Raw genomic sequence first — 23,332 nt, 5'->3', positions numbered from 1 at the left:
CACAGTGATACATTACTTTATACTGGCCTATACACAGTGATACATTACTTTATACTGGCCTATACACAGTGATACATTACTTTATACTGGCCTATACACAGTGACACATTACTTTATACTGGCCTATACACAGTGATACATTACTTTATACTGGCCTATACACAGTGATACATTACTTTATACTGGCCTATACACAGTGATACATTACTTTATACTGGCCTATACACAGTGACACATTACTTTATAGTGGCCTATACACAGTGATACATTACTTTGTAGTGGCCTATACACAGTGATACATTACTTTGTAGTGGACTATACACAGTGATACATTACTTTGTAGTGGACTATACACAGTGATACATTACTTTATACTGGCCTATACACAGTGATACATTACTTTATACTGGCCTATACACAGTGATACATTACTTTATACTGGCCTATACACAGTGATACATTACTTTATACTGGCCTATACACAGTGATACATTACTTTATACTGGCCTATACACAGTGATACATTACTTTATACTGGCCTATACACAGTGATACATTACTTTGTAGTGGACTATACACAGTGATACATTACTTTATACTGGCCTATACACAGTGATACATTACTTTGTAGTGGACTATACACAGTGATACATTACTTTATACTGGCCTATACACAGTGATACATTACTTTATACTGGCCTATACACAGTGATACATTACTTTATACTGGCCTATACACAGTGATACATTACTTTGTAGTGGACTATACACAGTGATACATTACTTTATACTGGCCTATACACAGTGATACATTACTTTGTAGTGGACTATACACAGTGATACATTACTTTATACTGGCCTATACACAGTGATACATTACTTTATACTGGCCTATACACAGTGACACATTACTTTGTAGTGGACTATACAACTTGACACTATGTAGTTTACTTATTGGTGTAAGTGACTTCTTCATTCATCCCCCTCCTTACCTTCCTAATCCCTTAGTCTGTTGATCTTTTGGGGATCCATTTCAATGATAGGCCTGTCTATTCTTTGATGTTGCTTTCTCTGTCTCTTTTGCCTGTTACTGTTCCCAGAAGGAAGATCTTTGCAAGCACTGAGGATCTTTTGGTATGGCCATTAAGTTTTATTTTGTGTTTTTGACAATGGCTTTAGTTAAATCCTGTTTTGAATCTCTTCATTTGGGATGTGGTCCTAGTATTCTTCTATCAACATCTCAATTCTATTGGCTGGGATCCTCCTCTCTAAATGTTTGTCAAATGTCTCAGATGTTCCTTCAGAGTTGAAGATAATATATTTCCTAGTTCAAACCTCCCGCAGGACAAAAGGGATGGGAGCAGGTAGGGTTTGAATCCGGGACCATCAATTAGTCAGATTGACAGTCCAGCGCGCAAACTACACTACTTGCAGCTATCCATCTAGTTCTGCAGTTAAAACTGACTCCCTAATGGTGTAAGTTGAAACTGACTCCCTAATGGTGTAAGTTAAAACTGACTCCCTAATGGTGTAAGTTGAAACTGACTCCCTAATGGTGTAAGTTGAAACTGACTCCCTAATGGTGTAAGTTAAAACTGACTCCCTAATGGTGTAAGTTAAAACTGACTCCCTAATGGTGTAAGTTAAAACTGACTCCCTAATGGTGTAAGTTAAAACTGACTCCCTAATGGTGTAAGTTAAAACTGACTCCCTAATGGTGTAAGTTAAAACTGACTCCCTAATGGTGTAAGTTAAAACTGACTCCCTAATGGTGTAAGTTAAAACTGACTCCCTAATGGTGTAAGTTAAAACTGACTTCCTAATGGTGTAAGTTAAAACTGACTCCCTAATGGTGTAAGTTAAAACTGACTCCCTAATGGTGTAAGTTATAAGTGACTTTGTGTACTTGTTATTGTTTTTATTCTATTCCTTCTACTGCACATATAACCCATTCAGCTGGTTAATGAAAGTATACAACTAATTTTTCTGCCTTTTATGTCCTGGCATTTGATGAACTGAATGTGAGCCCATCTGTTTCATCAGCTGACCCAGTCCACAGTACATCCCCGACTGACTGTGAAAGATGATGTCTGGGGAGCAGGGATGGTGACGTTGTACATTGAGAAGGGAGAGCATCCTGTTATCAAACACTTCACTGGCCAGCAAGACTATCCCAGAGACCAGAAGGGCATGACACTCAGAGTGGAAGTGATGAAAAAGGTAATGAATGTTAAATCCTCTAACTCTCTAATTTTAAATCCTCTGTAACTCTCTTCTGTTAAGTCCTCTGTAACTCTCTAATGTTAAATCCTCTGTAATTCTACTGTTAAATCCTCTGTAACTCTCTAATGTTAAATCCTCTGTAACTCTCTAAAGTTAAATCCTCTGTATGACTAAGGCCAGCCCTATCTGTAACTCTTATTTTATATCCTATGTATCCTTGTAATGTTTTATATGCTCTGTAACTCTGTAATGTTTTATATGCTCTGTAACTCTGTAATGTTCTGTTTGCTCTGTAACTCTGTAATGTTTTATATGCTCTGTAACTCTGTAATGTTCTGCTTGCTCTGTAACTCTGTAATGTTTTATATGGTCTGTAATTTTCTGTAATGTTTTGTTTGCTTTGTAACTCTGTAATGTTTTATATGCTCTGTAACTCTGTAATGTTTTATATGCTCTGTAACTCTGTAATGTTCTGTTTGCTCTGTAACTCTGTAATGTTTTATATGCTCTGTAACGTTTTATATGCTCTGTAACTCTGTAATTTAATTATAATTTTTTGATGTAGTCAACATTTTGTTTTGGTCTAACAAAAAAGTCTGCAGACATGTACAATTCCTCTTATTAGCTTATTCCTGGCTTCTGACCCCACATTAGTTTCTCTTATTCAGTGAATAGTTCAATAAATAAGTAGATGTTCAGAAACATTTTGCACACCAAGAAATCAATTAGTTGAACTACTAGAATGAATTTGTGATTATTTTGTACATAATACTTATATAATTTATCAATGTGCATTATTAGTACCGTACTATATTTCTAACTAGATCCATCAATACCAGATCCATATTTATTAGTCACCCTGACAAATGTTTTAACTAAATTGATAGTAAAAAAAGAGCATGAAACAGTCTATTGGGAGCTAATCCCTTGGTTCTCTCTTCTCTATCCAGCTACCTACCCTTACCTCTAAACCATGTTGCCAAGAATTAGACATCGTCAACATCATCAGTGTAAACTTAGATCTAAAGCTTTCCTCAATGCTGCCCTTATTTTTATTAATTCTAGCATATTTTAAAGTCAGTGAGTTAGCTTTCATCAATATCAACGGCTGACATGTTAAAATGTTCACCTCTCACAAGCTAACTGAAAAAAAAAATAATAATAATAATTATCGCATTAAAACAGCGAAGGAAGCCACCATTACAGTCTATTAATGTGTAAAAATAGTAAGAACTAATCTTATTGGCTGATACAAACACTGGCAAGCCAATCTTACGGTCGATAGATGGGACGGCTCGTCTTTTTTGCCAAATAGCCTTGCACCGATAGATCGGCCGTGTCATCTTAAGAAGGTTAATGTTAGCGTTTCCAAGAATGGATCACCTTCACCTATCCCTTAGTCTGACTTGTCGACCATCTCCATTCCTGTCTTTTGTCTTGAACCTCTTTCAATGACAGGCCCATCCATTCTTTTATGTTGTCTTCCCATGACTTTCTTTGTCTACCTCTTCTTCTTTTTCCTGGTACTGTTCCCTGAAGGAAGGTCTTTGCAAGCCCATAGTTTGCGTTTTTTACATTAGTTAGCTGGTCATCATGGGATCCAATTGCTGTTGTAGCCCTGTATCTAATCTCTTTGATGCTGTCTTTATGTGTGATACCTAGGATTCTTCTGTAGAATCTCAATTTCATTTCTAGCATCCTTCTCTCTAGCTCTGTAGTTAGCATCCTATACTCACAAGCATATAAGAATGTGGTCTTGACCAGGGAGCACATCAGTCTGATTTTGGTGTCCAGGGCTATATATGTGTTTAAATTGTCTTTCCATTTTTTTTTTATTTTTGCCAGTGCAGCTGTGGACTGTGCATTGTGGGCTAGTAGTTCAGGTTACATTCCCTCATCTGAGACAATAGCTTTGAGGTATTTGAAACTACTGACACTTGTCAGCGTTTCACCTCCAATGTTGATGCTTGAGTTTTTTTGGTATTGATTTGCATACCATATGCTGCGGAAGTCTAGTCTATGTGCATCACCAAGTCAACTAGTTCTTCTTCTGTTCCTGTTAGGCCATCTATGTCATCAGCAAAGTGCAAGTTAGTAATTCTTCTTCTTCCAATGCTTACAGTACCTTCATAGCCGTCGAGAGCATCTTCCATGATCCTTTCAAGAAAGATATTGAAAAGAATGGTGAGAATAGGCAGCCATGTCCTGTGGTTTTAAACCAGTCCCCAATGTTATTGTTGAAGTACACTGCACTAGTGGCCTTAAAGAGGTCTGGATTACTTTTGCTATGTTTTTATTTGTGTTGTACTTTTCCATTGTCATCCAGAATGCCCCATGCCATACTCTGTCAAAAGCTTTCTTAAAATCAATAAAGACATAAAGACAAGATTCTCTTGGTGTTGGAGGTATTTCTCACAGATTTGTTCTGCTGTTCTGCGACCTTGTCTAAAACCTGCTTGTTCTTCTGATTTAATTTTGTCTGCTATCCATTTTAGCCAGAATATAATTTTTAACAGGACTTTTCTGGGATGGCTTATGAGGCTGATGATGCGATAGTTTTGACAGAGTTGTTAGTTGCCTTTCTTTGGAAGGGTGATGATGAGTGATTGGGTCCAGGGTTTAAGCCATTCTCTGCCATATCTTGTTGCAAATCCTAAAAAGTGTGTTTATCATGGCTTATCCTCCAGCCTTTCGGAGTTCACCAGGAATGTTATCAACTCTGGCTGATTTCTCTGGACACATGGATACTTACAACCAAACTAACCAATCTAGAATGTTCCAAACAGGTGGGGGAGGGGGAATGAATTCTTGAATTCTATATTTAGTTCTTGATAGTTATCTCTTACAAAAAGTCCCTGGAATTGGTTGTTGATTTTTTGTTTTTAAACTTTTTTTTTGGCGTATCTTGTTGTATTCAAGTTTGACTTTATATATTTACAGACTGCTGAGCTGCGTAATCCTCTACCTACGTATTTCAACACAAATAAACCTGTTCTGGATTATTTGCTAGCCAATGTCTTGTCAGTGGACCCAAATCTAAGGTGGACATCTTCTGCAGCTGTCACATTCTTAAAAGGTAATAAACATACAAATTGTCTTGTGCTGCTTTTTTTTTTTATAACATTGACACTCACAAACAATGTATTATCAGGCACACTGACAATGACACAAACAATTGACTGTCAGGCACACTGATATTCACACATCCATAACATTAAAGAAGATTACCCAACACAAATGGAAGTTCTCAATTAGACACAGCGGAAATAAATACCTATCACTCTTAATACTAATAGCAGAAGATGTAGAATCAAATCCAGGGCCTAGATCTAAAGATAGATGCAACACTTGCAAAAAAGTATGCACCATAAAACAGAAAGCCATTCAATGTGACACCTGTGATGAATGGTACCACACATCATGTCTCCATATGAATACACCTGTGTATTATGCCTTAGGCAACAAAGACGAATCATGGCACTGTGTACTCAGTTTACATCAAGACTGTTTGATTCCTTTGATGCAGACACTTCTAACCCATACAACATCCTAAACACCATCCCAAACCAAACTCACCAACCACTAGCCAGATCCACTCCAGTTAAATCTGCTAAAACTAATACAACACCCTCATTAAACAAACCTACTAAAGAAGTAATACCAAAATACCTTAAAATCTTAGTAATAAATTTTCAAAGCATTAGAACAAAACAACAGACTTAGAAATTTTATTAGAATGTGAGAAGCCAGACATAATTGCAGGAACAGAAACTTGGCTACATCCTGAAATTTACAATGCAGAAATTTTCAATAGTAATTATGAAGTTTTTAGAAAAGATAGGGCTGATAATCATGGAGTTCTTTTAGCAATAAAAAAAATACTCTTATAGCAGAAGAAATTACCTTACCTAACTCAAAAAATATAGAATCAACATTTAGTAAAATTAATACCACCTCAACATCCCTAATAATAGGCAGTATTTACAGACCACCAAATTCTAGTTTAGAATACATGCAGGAACTAAGTAATCAGTTTACTACACTTGAAGAGACAAATTAAAATGCAGTTTTTTTTTAATTATGGGTGATTTCAACCTACCTGATATTAATTGAAAAACACTAACCATAGATAAACACCAAAACCTTAAGGACATAAATGAGCTTTTCATAGAAACTTTACACAACCTAAGTTTAGATAAAATTATTAAAAAGCCAACTAGATTAAACAACACATTAGATCTCTTCTTAACCAACAGACCTGGATTAGTAGTTGATTATGATATCATCCCTGGTCTATCAGACCATGAGATCATATGTGAGCAGGTCAGGCAGGCGCGAGTGGATAGAGAGATGACCTATTCTCTGCTGCTCAACATTAAAATTTACCAACAGTAGGCAGATGTTTGCGCTACTGGGTGGGCTCAATCTGTGCACCTCGCTATGGTGACCAAGGGGCTAGAGTAGCCTAAGTAACCAGACAACTAACTATACTAACTCAACTAAATGAAAACAAGATAACAAACTTAAGTTTACGATAAATAAAACAAAAAGAAACTTTATTTACATACAAAAATAAATCAATAATAAAAAATAATATATACACTAACTTGACTAATCACTACTATTGAACCCATCAACTAACTAAAACCCTCTAAATCTACACCACTACACTACAAACACTAACAAACTAACCAAACCAACTATCTAACTAAATCACTACAACTACTACCCTAGACCTAGATCTACACAAACACACTACAACCAACCCATATCTAAAACAAGAACATCTTAGCCTTAGGCTCAGTACATTACTATTCACTAAGAACAGAACTGAGAAACAGACTATAAATATAACTAAGCCACTAAAAGGCAACACTACAGAAACAAAATAAAACTAGATTCCCTAGAATTAGAATAGATCTACAACAGCAATTATAAGCAGCAATATTCAACAGCAGCAGCCAAAAGCAGCAGTTAAAAGTAGCTGTTAAAAGCAGTAACACAGCAGTAACAATAGCAGGCCGTCCCAGGTACAGGAATACAAATATAATTAGACGACAGACCACAAATATCTTCAACTGTCACACAGACAGATATGGTACTGACCACTGGTCAACTGTACACTGAACTGTTTTAAAACAGCGTGGCATCACTTTTTATACACAAAAAGCGGAAGTAGAAATAATAAGTTTGGCACTAGCCTATAAAAATAAAATATATAAAAATATAGCTCTAGGAGCGCAAGCTCACACATAAAAATACAAAGTCAAATAAAAGCAGTAGCCAATATAAAACCCAAAAGAAAAGTCTTACTCTGGAACAAATACAACCTAACACAACTACACCAAGCTGCATTAAACTTTCAACAAACATTCTTATCAGAAAGAGACATTAAACAACCAGTTGATGACCTCTGGAATTTAAAAACATTATAGAAAACCATTTACCAACTAAATACACATCAAACAAAATAAATAAATACTGGTTTAATAATAGATTAAAGAAGCTTTGTAAACAGAAGGAAAACCTATATCATCATCATCATCAAACTCCATTAGAGTGAGGGCTTGAGAGGATCAAATCCTCTCTTGCAAAAGCCCTGGACAGAAACCCTGCTGTCTTGCGTAGTGCATAAATGTTGCCATACAGGTCGAGAATTTTGGGTTTCCCAGACCTGTCGAGACGGAGATCAGAAAGTATGGGGCAGTCAAACAGAATATGAGGCACGGTTTCCTCTTCTTCCCTGCAGCAGAGGCTCCATGAATCAAAATTTGGCCATAGCCGCGAGAAATATGAGCCAACAGGACAGTGGCCTGTCCTGCACTGTGCTATAATAGCTTGCTCAGGCCTGGACAGCCTCCACCACGGGGAAGTGCGGTCAGGGCGCCTCATGCGCTCCCAGACTCCACAGGCTTTTTGGGACTTGTCCCAGCACTCAAACCACTTTTTTCCATTTCTGTTTTTTGTATTATAGCCAGGGCTTGATGAAAGCTTACAGCCTGATCAGTGGGTGGAATTTGCCCTCCCTGGTGGGCCAAAGAGTCTGTGATTGTGTTGCCAGTCACACCTATGTGACTCGGTACCCACTGCATTATTACAGGGGTGCCATAGCGTTGTTTGATGTTATGTGAAGCCATGATGACAGTGTTGATATTGGGGGGCCATGGTACGGGGCTTTGCAAAGCCTGTTTTACAGATTTTGAGTCAGTGACCACAACAATCTGTGTTGCCCTCAAATGTCCCTTTCCGAGTTGAGAGTCAATGACTTTTAAGGCTTCACAGACTGCCATGGTCTCCGCATCAAAACTGCAAACACTACCACATGGTCCAAAGATTTTGACTGTGTAAGAGCCAAGAAACAGAAGGAAAACCTATATAGAAAATTTAAAGAAACTAAGGCAGAAAGAGTTTTTAAAATGTACATAAAAATTAAACACCTAACCCAAAAAGTAAGCAGACAGCTGCAGAGTGAATATATAAACAGTGTAATATCTAAAGATATCAACAAAAACCTACATTAAGTCTAAGAAAATGGAAACAACAGGCATAGCGCCATTAAAAGGAGAAGACAACTTAACACACAATGATAATGAAACTAAAGTTAACATCCTAAACAAATACTTTGCATCAGCATTCTCAGCCCCAGGAGACAAAGACATATTACTTAATTTGAACCAAGTAGACAACATAGGAGATATAGAAGTACAAGAAAAGAGACTCCAAAAACTATTAGCCAACATCAAACCTAATAAAGCATCTGAACCTGATGGTATTCCAGCTAGATTACTCAAAGAACTAAGCAATAAGCTAGCACCAGTGTTCAAAATACTTTTTTTCAGGCATCTCTTAACCAGGGCAGAGTACCAAGGGACTTGAAAGAAGCTAATGTCACCCCTCTATTTAAAAAAGGAGAAAAATCAGACCCAGGAAACTACAGACCAGTATCACTTACCAGCATCACATGTAAAATCCTAGAACACATAATATGTAGCAACATCATAAACCACTTAGACAAACATAATGTCCTTACTCCATACCAACATGGCTTTAAGAAATATAGATCATGTGAAACACAACTAATAGGACTAATTGATGATTTTTCAAAAGGTTTAGATAACAGTGAGCAAATAGATGCTATCTTACTAGATTTTTCCAAAGCTTTTGATAATGTTCACCACCATAGTTTGCTTTAAAAATTAAAATATTTTGGCATTGATGGTCCATTGCATCAGTGGATTAAAGATTTTCTGATAGGGAGAGAACAAACTGTAATTATAAATGGCTCTAAATCAACACCAATAACAGTAAACTCAGGCGTACCTCAAGGAACAGTGTAAGGTCCACTACTATTTTTAATTTACATAAACGATTTACCAAATTGTATTAGTTCAGGAGCAAAAGTCAGATTATTCGCAGACGATTGCATAATATATAGAACAATAAAAACAACACAAGATACAGAAATTTTACAAAGAGAATTAGATAAATTACAGAAATGGGAATCAAATAGGAGCATGTCTTTCCACCTAGAAAAATGTCAGTTATTAAGAGTAACAAAAAAGCTAAAACAAATTAATTCCACTTATCTTATTCATGGTAAACCTGTAACACAAACTAAAAATACAAAATATCTAGGTGTTATAATAAATGAAAAACTGTCATGGAATCCCCATATTGATGAAACTATAAAAAAAATCAAACAAAGCATTAGGGTTTATTAAAAGAAATTTCTATAAATCAAACAAGAACATAAAACTAAAATGTTATTTAACCTTGGGTAGGCCAATAATAGAATATGCATCCTCTGTTTGGGACCCCTCAACTCAAGAAAACATTAAGAAACTGGAACAGACACAAAATAGAGCAGTGAGATTCATAACAAAGGAATATTCACATTTGACTAGAGTAACACCTTTAGTTAAATCACTAGATTTAGAAAGCCTTCAGGACAGAAGACGCAAAAGTAAAGTAGCAATTATACATAAAACAACTGAACCATAATCTTCAAATACAAAAACAAAATTTAATAAAATACTCAGAAAGACACAAAGTTAAAGGCACATTCCTCATCCCATATGCTAGGACAAATTTGTACAAATACTCCTTCTTCCCTAGAGCTATTAGAGATTGGAATGGGTTGCCTGAGCTAGCCAAGAAAACCAGTGACTTGGCAGAATTTAAGTCATTGGTTAATATGCATGACTAAATGCATGATGCATAGGACGTAATCATCTTCTTTTTTGAAGTAACGTCTGTATTATATAAGATAAGAAGATAAGATATTCACAAACAATGGACTATCAGCAGAAAAGCCTACATGCCGAAATGGAAATGTGTATTCCCAGACCTCTAAATGTGTATTTCGAGTGACAAATGTGTATTTTCCTAAATAGAAAGAAATATACCCAGGAAAGACATTAACACAAAATGCAGCAATCCTAAAAATTAACACAACATAAAGTTAAATAAGGGGGTCACGGTGGCTGAGTGGTTAAGCACTTTGCTTCCAAACTCGGGGGTCCTGGGTTTGAATGTCAGTGAAGACTGGGATTTACAGGGCGCCCTTGAGTCCACCCAATTCTTATAGGTACCTGACTTAAGTTGGGAAAAGTAAAATGCGGTTGATCATTGTGCTAGCTATGACACCCTGTTCATTAATTGTTGGCCAAAGAAACATGACCTTAACAACATCTACCCTATAGGGCGGGTTGCAAGGTCCTAAAGGGGGAAAAAAATGATTTCATGCTTTGAATTAACCTTTCATAAATAATGGAAGTAGAGACTACAAGAGTACCTTTAGATCTGCAATAGAAGATACTTTCTGGAATTTTTGCTTCAAGGAACATCAGTTTGTTCCCTTTGACATGTTAAGAGATTAAGCTCAGCCACCATGGCTACCAATAAAACCTTCTCACTTTTACTTTTCAAGAACTCCTGAATTTGGTGGTTTACAAAAATCAAATCTAGATCTAAAGGCAGCTTCATTAACAGATTCAATGTGCTTAGGCTAATTCAAGGTAGTTCTTCTTTTTTCCATATCTTGCAGAAGAGAGGGTAGAGTAACTTCACACCTGTATCAATGTCTCCTTTATCAATGTCTCCTTTAGCGCTTCAGCTGGTAAGCTGTCAGATACTGCAGATTTGCCATTCATCAGTTGCTTGATTGTGCTGCGAATGTCTTCTTTAGTGGGTGCACTTCAATTGATAGGTGGGTCGCTTGCAGCTGGCGGTATCTCTTTGCAGGGGTAGGTCTGTAAAGTAGCTCCTGGAAATACTGGATCCATCTCTTTTGTCCTTCTTCATCTGTTATCACTTCACCATTCTGTGGCCCTTGACTGGTCTCTCTCTGACTTGGCACATTTCTTTTGGATGACTGAGTACAGGTCTTTGGTGCTGTTCTGAAGGGCTGAGTACAGGTCTTTGGTGCTGTTCTGAAGGGCTGCTTCTTTTGCCAATGCTTCAATGTAATTCTGCCTGTCTGTTCTGATCCTAGGCTTGACATTCCTATCTATTTTATATTCTTTTTGTGCATTTCCTTTTGCTGCTCTTGTTTGACTGTAGTTCACGCCTGCTTTCTTCTTTCCTTGATCTTCTGAAGAGTTTCTGCTGAACTCCAGTCCTTGTAGGTGTATGACTTGGGACCCAGTGGTAGGTGGAGGTGACTGTTTCACTTTCTGCCACATCTTGCAGAAGATGATGATCTGAAGCAATCGTCTGACACATCTTGAAGAGATCAACAGAATTGTCCTTGTCCTTTTCACTCTCATTGGTTGGGGCACGTAGCATTGGACAATATTTAAGTGAATCCTCATCTTCACTGTCTGGAATGAGGCTGTTATTATCCGTGGTCCATGCGATTCCCATACAATTAGTGCTCTCTGAGCCTGCTAAAACAGCATCAGGGCTGCCCCCTGAGTGTGTGTGTAGCCTCTTGCTCACCCGAAGTCTCAGTGCCTGGAACCAGTCCATCTTGACTCACTGATTCCTAAGATGATGGTGGTGGTGATGATGATGGTGGTGGTGAGCTTGTACCTTTTCATCTCAGCTGCCTCTTGCACTGTCTTCCCAGTCTCATACATGGTCCGGACGTTTTATGTACCGAAGGTGGTGGTGGTCCTGGTAGAGATGATGGCCTGTTGCCTTCCAAATGACTTAGACTTTTATCAACATGCCTCGTAAACCTTCCAGCTGGAGGTCCTTCTTCTCCCAGGTCCATGACTTCTGTTTACTATTTGGTGTTTCTGTAGCTAGTGTTTTTTCTACAGGGTAGGGTAGCCCTGAGCTCAACCCTCCTCCTTTCTCAGCTAGACTTCAGACCTGCAGTTTGCTATGTAGTTATGGCCTATAAATTTATATTTGGATATTTTTCAAGTAAAAACATTATTCAAAGGGTTCTTAAAAATTAAACATTTTGTGAGCGTCAAAATTGTCAAAATCCAAAGAATGTTTAATCCTCCATCTGTTGGCGTCTGACCACAATAGGCCTACACTACTACACTACTACTACTACACTACTACTACTACACTACTACTACTACACTACTACTACTACACTACTACTACACTACTACTACTACACTACTACTACCACTACTACTACTACACTACTACTACACTACTACTACTACCACTACTACTACCACTACTACTACTACACTACTACCACTACTACTACTACTACTACCACTACTACTACTACACTACTACTACCACTACTACTACTACACTACTACTACCACTACTACTACTACACTACTACTACCACTACTACTACTACACTACTACTACTACACTACTACTACCACTACTACTACTACACTACTACTACTACTACACTACTACTACTATACTACTACTACTACTACTACCACTACTACTACTACACTACTACTACTACCACTACTACTACTACCACTACTACTACTACACTACTACTACCACTACTACTACTACACTACTACTACCACTACTACTACTACACTACTACTACCACTACTACCACTACACTACTACTACTACACTACTACTACTACACTACTACTACCACTACTACTACTACACTACTACTACCACTACTACTACTACACTACTACTACCACTACTACTACTACACTACTACTACTACACTACTACTACTACTACTACTACTACACTACTACTACTACACTACTACTACTACACTACTACTACTACACTACTACTACTACACTACTACTACTACACTACTACTACCACTACTACTACTACACTACTACCACTACTACTACTACTACTACCACTACTACTACTACACTACTACTACCACTACTACTACTACACTACTACTACCACTACTACTACTACACTACTACTACCACTACTACTACCACTACTACTACTACACTACTACTACCACTACTACTACTACACTACTACTACCACTACTACTACTACACTACTACTACCACTACTACTACTACACTACTACTACCACTGCTACTACTACACTACTACCACTACTACTACTACTACACTACTACCACTACACTACTACTACCACTACTACTACTACACTACTACTACCACTACTACTACTACACTACTACCACTACTACTACTACACTACTACTACTACACTACTACTACTACACTACTACTACTACACTACTACTACACTACTACTACTACACTACCACTACTACTACTACTACACTACTACTACTACTACACTAATACTACTACACTACTACTACTACCACTACTACTACTACACTACTACTACCACTACTACTACTACTACACTACTACTACTACACTACTACTACCACTACTACTACTACACTACTACTACCACTACTACTACTACACTACTACTACCACTACTACTACTACACTACTACTACCACTACTACTACTACACTACTACTACCACTACTACTACTACACTACTACTACCACTACTACTACTACACTACTACCACTACTACTACTACTACTACACTACTACTACTACACTACTACTACTACACTACTACTACCACTACTACTACTACACTACTACTACTACACTACTACTACCACTACTACTACTACACTACTACCACTACTACTACCACTACTACTACTACACTACTACTACTACACTACTACACTACTACTACTACACTACTACTACCACTACTACTACTACACTACTACCACTACTACTACTACACTACTACTACTACTACTACACTACTACTACTACACTACTACTACTACACTACTACTACTACACTACTACTACTACACTACTACTACTACCACTACTACTACTACACTACTACTACCACTACTACTACTACTACACTACTACTACTACACTACTACTACTACACTACTACTACCACTACTACTACTACACTACTACTACCACTACTACTACTACACTACTACTACCACTACTACTACTACACTACTACTACCACTACTACTACTACACTACTACTACCACTACTACTACTACACTACTACCACTACTACTACTACTACTACTACACTACTACTACTACACTACTACTACTACACTACTACTACCACTACTACTACTACACTACTACTACTACACTACTACTACCACTACTACTACTACACTACTACCACTACTACTACCACTACTACTACTACACTACTACTACTACACTACTACTACTACACTACTACTACTACACTACTACTACCACTACTACTACTACACTACTACTACTACACTACTACTACTACACTACTACTACACTACTACTACTACACTACTACTACTACACTACTACTACTACACTACTACTACTACACTACTACTACCACTACTACTACTACACTACTACTACTACACTACTACTACCACTACTACTACTACACTACTACTACTACACTACTACTACTACACTACTACTACTACACTACTACTACTACACTACTACTACCACTACTACTACTACACTACTACTACTACACTACTACTACTACACTACTACTACTACACTACTACTACACTACTACACTACTACTACTACACTACTACTACTACACTACTACTACTACACTACTACTACTACACTACTACTACCACTACTACTACTACACTACTACTACTACACTACTACTACCACTACTACTACTACACTACTACTACTACACTACTACTACTACACTACTACTACCACTACTACTACTACTACACTACTACTACTACACTACTACTACCACTACTACTACTACACTACTACCACTACTACTACTACTACTACACTACTACTACTACACTACTACTACTACACTACTACTACTACACTACTACTACTACACTACTACTACTACACTACTACTACCACTACTACCACTACTACTACTACCACTACTACTACAACATGAAGATAATATTACCTTAACCATGCCTAATAAAAATATCCTTACGCTACTTGTGCCTTGTCAGTCAAACTTCAGTACCGGCCCTTGCCACCATGTTACTTTATTTTATTTAATTTGACCTGCCTTTTTAAATAGGATGAATATTAAGCTTTTGATGTCAGGAGAATGTGTTTCTGCAGTTAAGATTGCAAAAAAAGGCTTGGTGTCAGAGTTCTGCCTCAAACTCCCCCAGGCTAGCAAAAAAATGGTTAATTTTTTATTTTTTTTTGGCAAAGGTTGAGGGAAAAAAACACATTGACACACATGGGTACACACAAACACATATACACACATAAATACATACAGCATATATACATATATATATGCTGTATGTGTGTGTTTATAGATAGGGTTAGGGTTAGGTAAAAATGAACCAAAAAGTTGTCCCCCACTCAAAAGTTCAGGATCCTCTAGTGCTCACACAATACTAGATAAAATAGCATAGACTAAGTTAGTCTAGATTCTATAAAAGTCCATGAATTAGAACTTAAACAATCAATTAATTCCCAAACAGTTTGAAGACTTGAAAAAAACTGTTACATTGAAAGGAACTCTGCTTTATTTGTACATTTAGAGTCTAGTAAATATTTAAAATCTGGTAAGTATCTGGCACATTGACACTCATATTGATCAGCAGTCGTCCAGCAGTCACTTTTGGAGCTGTCAGCACATTAACTATCAAAACCTGAAAGAAAAGTTATCAATGACTTTAGGATTTCTGTGCATTCTTTCTTTCTCTTTCTAAAATTTTCTATCCATTTGTTGTTGTTTATTGCTAGCCAAACTAAACCCTGAACCCAAGTTGAAAAGACAAAAACAAGAAGTGCTGAATCAGCCCAAATTTGAACACAATCTTATTAAGGTAAGTGACTAACAAGCTAGTGACACAGAAACAATTTATGCTAAGATACAATCTAGTGAAACAGAGAAACAATTAAAGCTACAATCTAATGAAACTCAATCTTGGGTTAAGACACCATGATTGAAACACTATTTAGGCTAAGACACAATCTAGTGAATAAAAAAGACAATCTGATGAATTTAAAAACATAGTCAAATTAAGCTAGAAAAGTTAATAATAATAAAGCTTGTCTTCAATTCTGAGGATTAAGGAGTATTGTGGTATTATTATTATTAGATTATATTATTAGATTATTATTAGTATCTATCTATGGCCTCCTTCAGTCGCAAAGCGACTATGAATCATCTCTTGGAAATGAGATGAATGCCTGGGTATTAGCTGTGGTTGGAACGATGTCGCCCACACATCAGTTCCCCCCACTCCATGCAGCTGATGTATCCAAAGGAACGGCAGTGCCGATACAGTTTGGGGTCAGCGGTGTCACAGGCTCTGCCAGAGTGTAGCACTGGGTGCTGCAAACTGCCTTAGGGTCGCCAGCTCCTGATTTTTCCTCAGGGTTGACTCCCGAAGTCTTTCCCATGATTGGGTATAGCTGCAAGGCAACAGAGGTTTGAATTCAGAGTTTTCCTGGAGAAGGACAACTCTGAATTATTAGTCTAAGCATGCAGTATTTCATGTGGCTACACAGATGTGATCTACATACTTTGTCACAGCCAAATAACCATATTCTAATGAAGGGAAAACAGTCTGTTAAAGCTTAGAGAGATAGTCTAAGTGAAGGTCAAGGTCAGACACACACACAATCTTGTGTTCTATCTCTAACGGTTTTGTCTTCCAGAAGTAGTGTTGCTGCATTGCAATAAGAGAATTGATTTGAATGTGGTGGGAAATAGTTTAGTGCAGTTTGTATCTTTAGTTTATTGTAATTGAAAGATGGATATTGGGGTATCTTTGTGCTTCCATTCAAGGATTCGTGTATTTCTTTTATGACTGATATCACCATTGTTTCTTATGAACAGAGAGACAACTCCATTGAGGATGTTGACCTGAAAGCTTGTAAAGGTGTTCATCTCCCTTTCTCAGCCAGCTCTCCAAGGGAAGAGGAACTTTTGTTTGGGAACACATTTGGAGCAGCTTTCAGGCTGAAACAAGGTAAGTTGTTTCAAGCAATTAGGAAGTACATCTGGTTTGATTCAATCACTTAATTAGTACATCTGGTTTGATTCAATCACTTAATTAGTACATCTGGTTTGATTCAATCACTTAATTAGTACATCTGGTTTGATTCAATCACTTAATTAGTACATCTGGTTTGATTCAATCACTTAATTAGTACATCTGGTTTGATTCAATCACTTAATTAGTACATCTGGTTTGATTCAATCACTTAATTAGTACATCTGGTTTGATTCAATCACTTAATTAGTACATCTGGTTTGATTCAATCACTTAATTAGTACATCTGGTTTGATTCAATCACTTAATTAGTACATCTGGTTTGATTCAATCACTTAATTAGTACATCTGGTTTGATTCAATCACTTAATTAGTACATCTGGTTTGATTCAATCACTTAATTAGTACATCTGGTTTGATTCAATCACTTAATTAGTACATCTGGTTTGATTCAATCACTTAATTAGTACATCTGGTTTGATTCAATTACTTAATTAGTACTTTAAGTTTGATTCAATCACTTAATTCGTACATCTGGTTTGATTCAATCACTTAATTAGTACATCTGGTTTGATTCAATCACTTAATTAGTACTTTTAGTTTGATTCAATGACTCATGCATCTGGTTTCATTCAATCAATTAATTAGTACATCAGGTTTGATAAGTTTTAATAATGGTACATCTTTAGAAGAAACAAAATAGTTCAACAAAACCAATGCATGTAGTGCTAAGCAATTAGTTAAAGATTTACATTGATCACATCATTTAATTACAGATTTGCATTGATCATATCATATAGTCACAGATTTACATTGATCATATCATTTAATTTCATCATTTAATTACATTTACATTGATCACATCATTTAATTACAGATTTACATTGATCACATCATTTAGTTGCAGATTTACATTGATCACATCATTTAGTTGCAGATTTACATTGATCACATCATTTAGTTACAGATTTACATTGATTACATCATTTAGTTACAGATTTACATTGATCACATCATTTAGATGCAGATTTACATTGATCACATCATTTAGTTACAGATTTACATTGATCACATCATCTGATTGTAAATTACTTCATGATTTTTTTTTTTTTTTTTTTTTTTTTTTTTTTTTTTTTAGAATTTCAGAGCACCCCTGCACACCAGAGTAATGTGCAAAAGAGACAATATGATCCTGACATGACCCAGAATGTATTGGCTCCACAGCCCTTGTTCCATCAAGCTTCAACCCATAACCTTACTTCCAAGTCATTTCCTCAGAGAAAACAGCCTTTTATTGAAACCAATCCATTTCAGCAGGTTACTTTCTTCCCTATGTCACAGAAACAAGTTTCCAACCCTCAGAAAATGTTAGCAAGTACATTTCATCCAGTTTGTCCTCAGTCAAGGAAACAAGTGTTATCAGCTGAAGAGGACATGGAATATGAAGATCTGGTCCAATCTTTTTTCAATTCTGATGACCAAGTCATTGACAGAAAACAGCCTCACTCATATAGAGTTTCTCATGTCCTTGGAGGAGCAACTTTTCAGAAGCTAGAAACTCCAGCCTTGGGAGTGGCTGAGCAGAAGCTAGAAACTCCAGCAGTGGCTGAGCAGAACAACTTTCTAACAGAACTAGGGAACATCCCTGACATGGTAGCCTTGCTGGAGGAAGAGGGGGGGAGAATCAAAATCAAAGGCAGACGTCGCAGCAACAAGAAAGAGTAAACTATAGTTAAATCAGCAACTTGACATCTGCAACATAACATCTGCATATTTAACTTGACATCTGCAACTTGAATTTCCTCAAATGCAAATCATGTTTGGTTTTATTGATTTGATTTTAAAGTTAATATCAGATAAAATTTGAACTAAAATTGTGTACAGTTTCAACAAAATTATCATACACAACAATTATTTCTTTTTGGATTTGGTTAGACATGAAAAGAGTGACTCAAAGATTTCTTTTTGATTCATTACTATGACGTGACTGAACATTAGAAGAAGACCTTTGAAATGATTGAACATTAGAAGAAGACCTTTGAAATGATTGAACATTAGAAGAAGACCTTTGAAATGATTGAACATTAGAAGAAGACCTTTGAAATGATTGAACATTAGAAGAAGACCTTTGAAATGACTGAACATTAGAAGAAGACCTATGAAATGACTGAACATTAGAAGAAGACCTTTAAAATGACTGAACATTAGAAGAAGACCTTTAACTATCAAGTTAGAAAAAACATTTGTTCTGAAAGAGAACACACACTAACAAGAAAAAACATTTTATATACTTTTTAAAATAAAAAACAAAGCTTAGAATTAAGTGTAATTTTATCAATTAGTTTGAATCAGTCATGTCATTAAAGTTGTAATAGATTTGGACTAAGGAAAATAAATCTGTGTGATTACAAATATTTTTACCAATTGTTGTTTTGCGCAATCTCATGCTATTAGCTTTCTTAATATGCGCTATAATACTATCGCTTATCTGGACCAGTAGGAAAAGGAGGGGTGGGGAAGAAAGAAGGGGGGAATCTGTGTGAATGTTACTGTAATCGCTTTTTAATGCATTTTTATTTTTTTAAATAGCTGTACGATTTGAATTCAGATTCGAAGGCTTAAACCAATACACTAACCACTGTGCCAGCAAAGTGATTATGAAAATAGGTTTTATAGTTATCTATTGTTAGTTTTAAACTTTTAAGTGATGACCTAATTCTCTACACAAATTATAATGTTGACTAATTCCACTTTTACCACTACATCTGTCAAGCACAATTTCTTTTCCTTCATCGATACCAAACAAAATTATCATCTCTTGTACTATTTGTGTGTTATCCCTTGTACTATTTGTGTGTTATCCCTTGTACTACTGCTTTTTTTTTTAAAGTATCATCTAGCATTTCTATTCTATGATTAATTAGATGGGACTTCTCAATGTAGGTCCTAGTAGTGCACACACTTTATTCACTGGTCATATTATAATACTTAAGAACTTTTTTTTTCACTACTGAGCCTTAAGTTCATTGATTTATTGGTATCTTTTGTAGTTTCTTTCAGCCACTTGTCCAACTACTTAGATTCTGAGAGAGAGTTTGTAAAACAGGTTTTCTTTCATTAGATCAGCCTTCCCATTCTCTTTTTTGTTTTGTTAGTTTACCATCCCAATGTGTCTATACCATCCCAATGTGTCTATACCATCCCAATGTGTCTATACCATCCCAATGTGTCTATTTGTTGGTATATCATCCCAATGTGTCTATACCATCCCAATGTGTCTATACCATCCCAATGTGTCTATTTGTTGGTATATCATCCCAATGTGTCTATTTGTTGGTATATCATCCCAATGTGTCTATACCATCCCAATGTGTCTATTTGTTGGTATATCATCCCAATGTGTCTATTTGTTGGTATATCATCCCAGTGTGTCTATTTGTTTGTATGTCATCCCAATGTGTCTATTTGTTAGTATATCATCCCAGTGTGTCTATTTGTTGGTATATCATCCCAGTGTGTCTATTTGTTAGTATATCATCCCAATGTGTCTATTTGTTGGTATGTCATCCCAATGTGTCTATTTGTTAGTATGTCATCCCAATGTGTCTATTTGTTAGAATGTCATCCCAATGTGTCTATTTCTTACTATATCATCCCAATGTGTCTATTTGTTAGTATGTCATCCCAATGTGTCTATTTGTTAGTATATTGTCCCAATGTGTCTATTTGTTGGTATATCATCCCAATGTGTCTATTTGTTAGTATGTCATCCCAATGTGTCTATTTGTTAGTATATTGTCCCAATGTTTCTATATCATCCTAATGTGTCTATTTGTTAGTTTTTGTTATTGTTATTTGTTAGTCCCACGTCAACTGGGTCAATCAACTGTTAGTCTCAAGTCAACTGGGTCAATTAAGTGTTAGTCACAGGCCAACTGGGTGAATCAAAGGTTAGTCCCAGGTAAACTGAGTCATTTGTTATAAAAAAAATAACTAGGTGTTGTATTAAAAATCTGTACATTACCTAAAACATTAATGAAACTTGTAGAGCAACTTTGCAATGTAATTAGTTTCTTATAAATTAAAAAAAGCCATATTCCACTCTGGAAGTTTTATTGTTTGAATCATTGTTTCTCTATTTGCCTGTTTTGACTTTTTCAAATAAATAAATATTTTCTTTATCTGGAATTTGTTATATATATATATATATATATTATATATTTAGTTAATACTGGTCCGTGGCTCAATACATTCTATCTGGCTTGAAGGGAAATTTCACCGTGTTATTTTGGCGACTTAGGAGTAGGCGTAATCAGGATGAATGTATACTTCTATCATAAGTGACCGAATAACACATTGTATGGCTGACACCAATAATGATAGGTTTATTCTATGAAATATCTTGATATCAGCCCATAATACTGCAAGCTTAACAAGTAATAATTCTTCTTAGAAATAGATTTAATATAGTGACTGGTGCAAAATAACTGCTTATCTTATATAATACAGACGTTACTTCAAATAAGAAAGATGATTACATCCTATGTGTCATCCATTTAGTCATGCATGTGAACCCATGACCTCAATTCTGTTCTCTACTAACTCTTATAATAACTCCTCTATACTGACTGCTCTCTAGCCCTGTTCACTACTGACTGCTCTCTAGCCCTGTTCACTACTGACTGCTCTCTAGCCCTGTTCACTACTGACTGCTATCAAGTCTTAATATCTACTGACTGCTATCAAGTCTCAATATCTACTAACTGCTCTGAAGTCTCAATCTCTACTGACTGCTCTGAAGTCTCAATCTCTACTGACTGCTCTCAAGTCTCAATCTCTACTGACTGCTCTCAAGTCTCAATCTCTACTGACTGCTCTCAAGTCTCAATCTCTACTGACTGCTCTGAAGTCTCAATCTCTACTGACTGCTCTCAAGTCTCAATCTCTACTGACTGCTCTGAAGTCTCAATCTCTACTGACTGCTCTGAAGTCTCAATATCTACTGACTGCTCTCAAGTCTTAACATCTACTGACTGCTCTGAAGTCTCAATATCTACTGACTGCTTTGAAGTCTCAATATCTACTGACTGCTCTGAAGTCTCAATATCTACTGACTGCTCTGAAGTCTCAATATCTACTGACTGCTCTGAAGTCTCAATCTCTACTGACTGCTCTGAAGTCTCAATCATTTACTCTCGCCATACCTGCCCCTGACACTATTCAAAAACATCCACAACAAAAAATGACGTAATAAAAACATATAAGCAGATCCTTCCTTTTAAGTTCTTATTCCATCCTTCTTTTTAAAGTTCTTAAGACTGATATCTACTTGGAACTTTAACAACTCGACCACTTCTGGTTGTCTTGACTTCATGTATATCATAGTACCCAGAGATGTCTTCCTCGAAATTCATATCTAAAACCCATTGATTTCGTCTGTAGGTTTTTCTATCGTTTGTCCTTATGATGTACTGTCTGTGTGAAGACAACTTTCTGCCCTGTTTCTCCTAGACGAACTCTTACTTTCTCTCTCTCACAGCAAAATCTGAAGGAAATCTTGCATCGTATTCATTTTTTTTCGTCTGTCGTTCCTTGAGTAATGTCTCTGCAATCTCACTTACCGATGGTTTCAACAGTGGAGGATCA

At 36.4% G+C, this 23,332-nt stretch overlaps 1 protein-coding gene across 2 annotated transcripts in view; it reads left to right on the top strand.

Annotated features, from left to right (window-relative positions):
• Nucleotides 1-21,867, top strand: part of LOC106056379 (probable serine/threonine-protein kinase dyrk1) — a 63,800-nt gene extending 41,933 nt beyond the window's left edge. For both annotated transcript variants that reach the window (XM_056014957.1, XM_056014958.1), the window contains exons 10-14: nt 2,044-2,220; nt 5,164-5,299; nt 16,428-16,510; nt 17,530-17,662; nt 18,825-21,867. In XM_056014957.1, coding sequence (XP_055870932.1) covers nt 2,044-2,220; nt 5,164-5,299; nt 16,428-16,510; nt 17,530-17,662; nt 18,825-19,411 — 1,116 coding nt within the window. In that variant the 3' untranslated portion in view covers nt 19,412-21,867. The remainder of the gene's footprint in view (nt 1-2,043; nt 2,221-5,163; nt 5,300-16,427; nt 16,511-17,529; nt 17,663-18,824) is intronic.
• Nucleotides 21,868-23,332: the final 1,465 nt, after the last annotated feature.

The sequence above is a fragment of the Biomphalaria glabrata genome, chromosome 17 (genome assembly GCF_947242115.1).
Source record: "Biomphalaria glabrata chromosome 17, xgBioGlab47.1, whole genome shotgun sequence".
Taxonomy (NCBI): domain Eukaryota; kingdom Metazoa; phylum Mollusca; class Gastropoda; family Planorbidae; genus Biomphalaria; species Biomphalaria glabrata.
The sequence above is the reverse complement of the archived record's forward strand: the minus strand, read 5'-3'. Positions and strand labels throughout refer to the sequence as shown.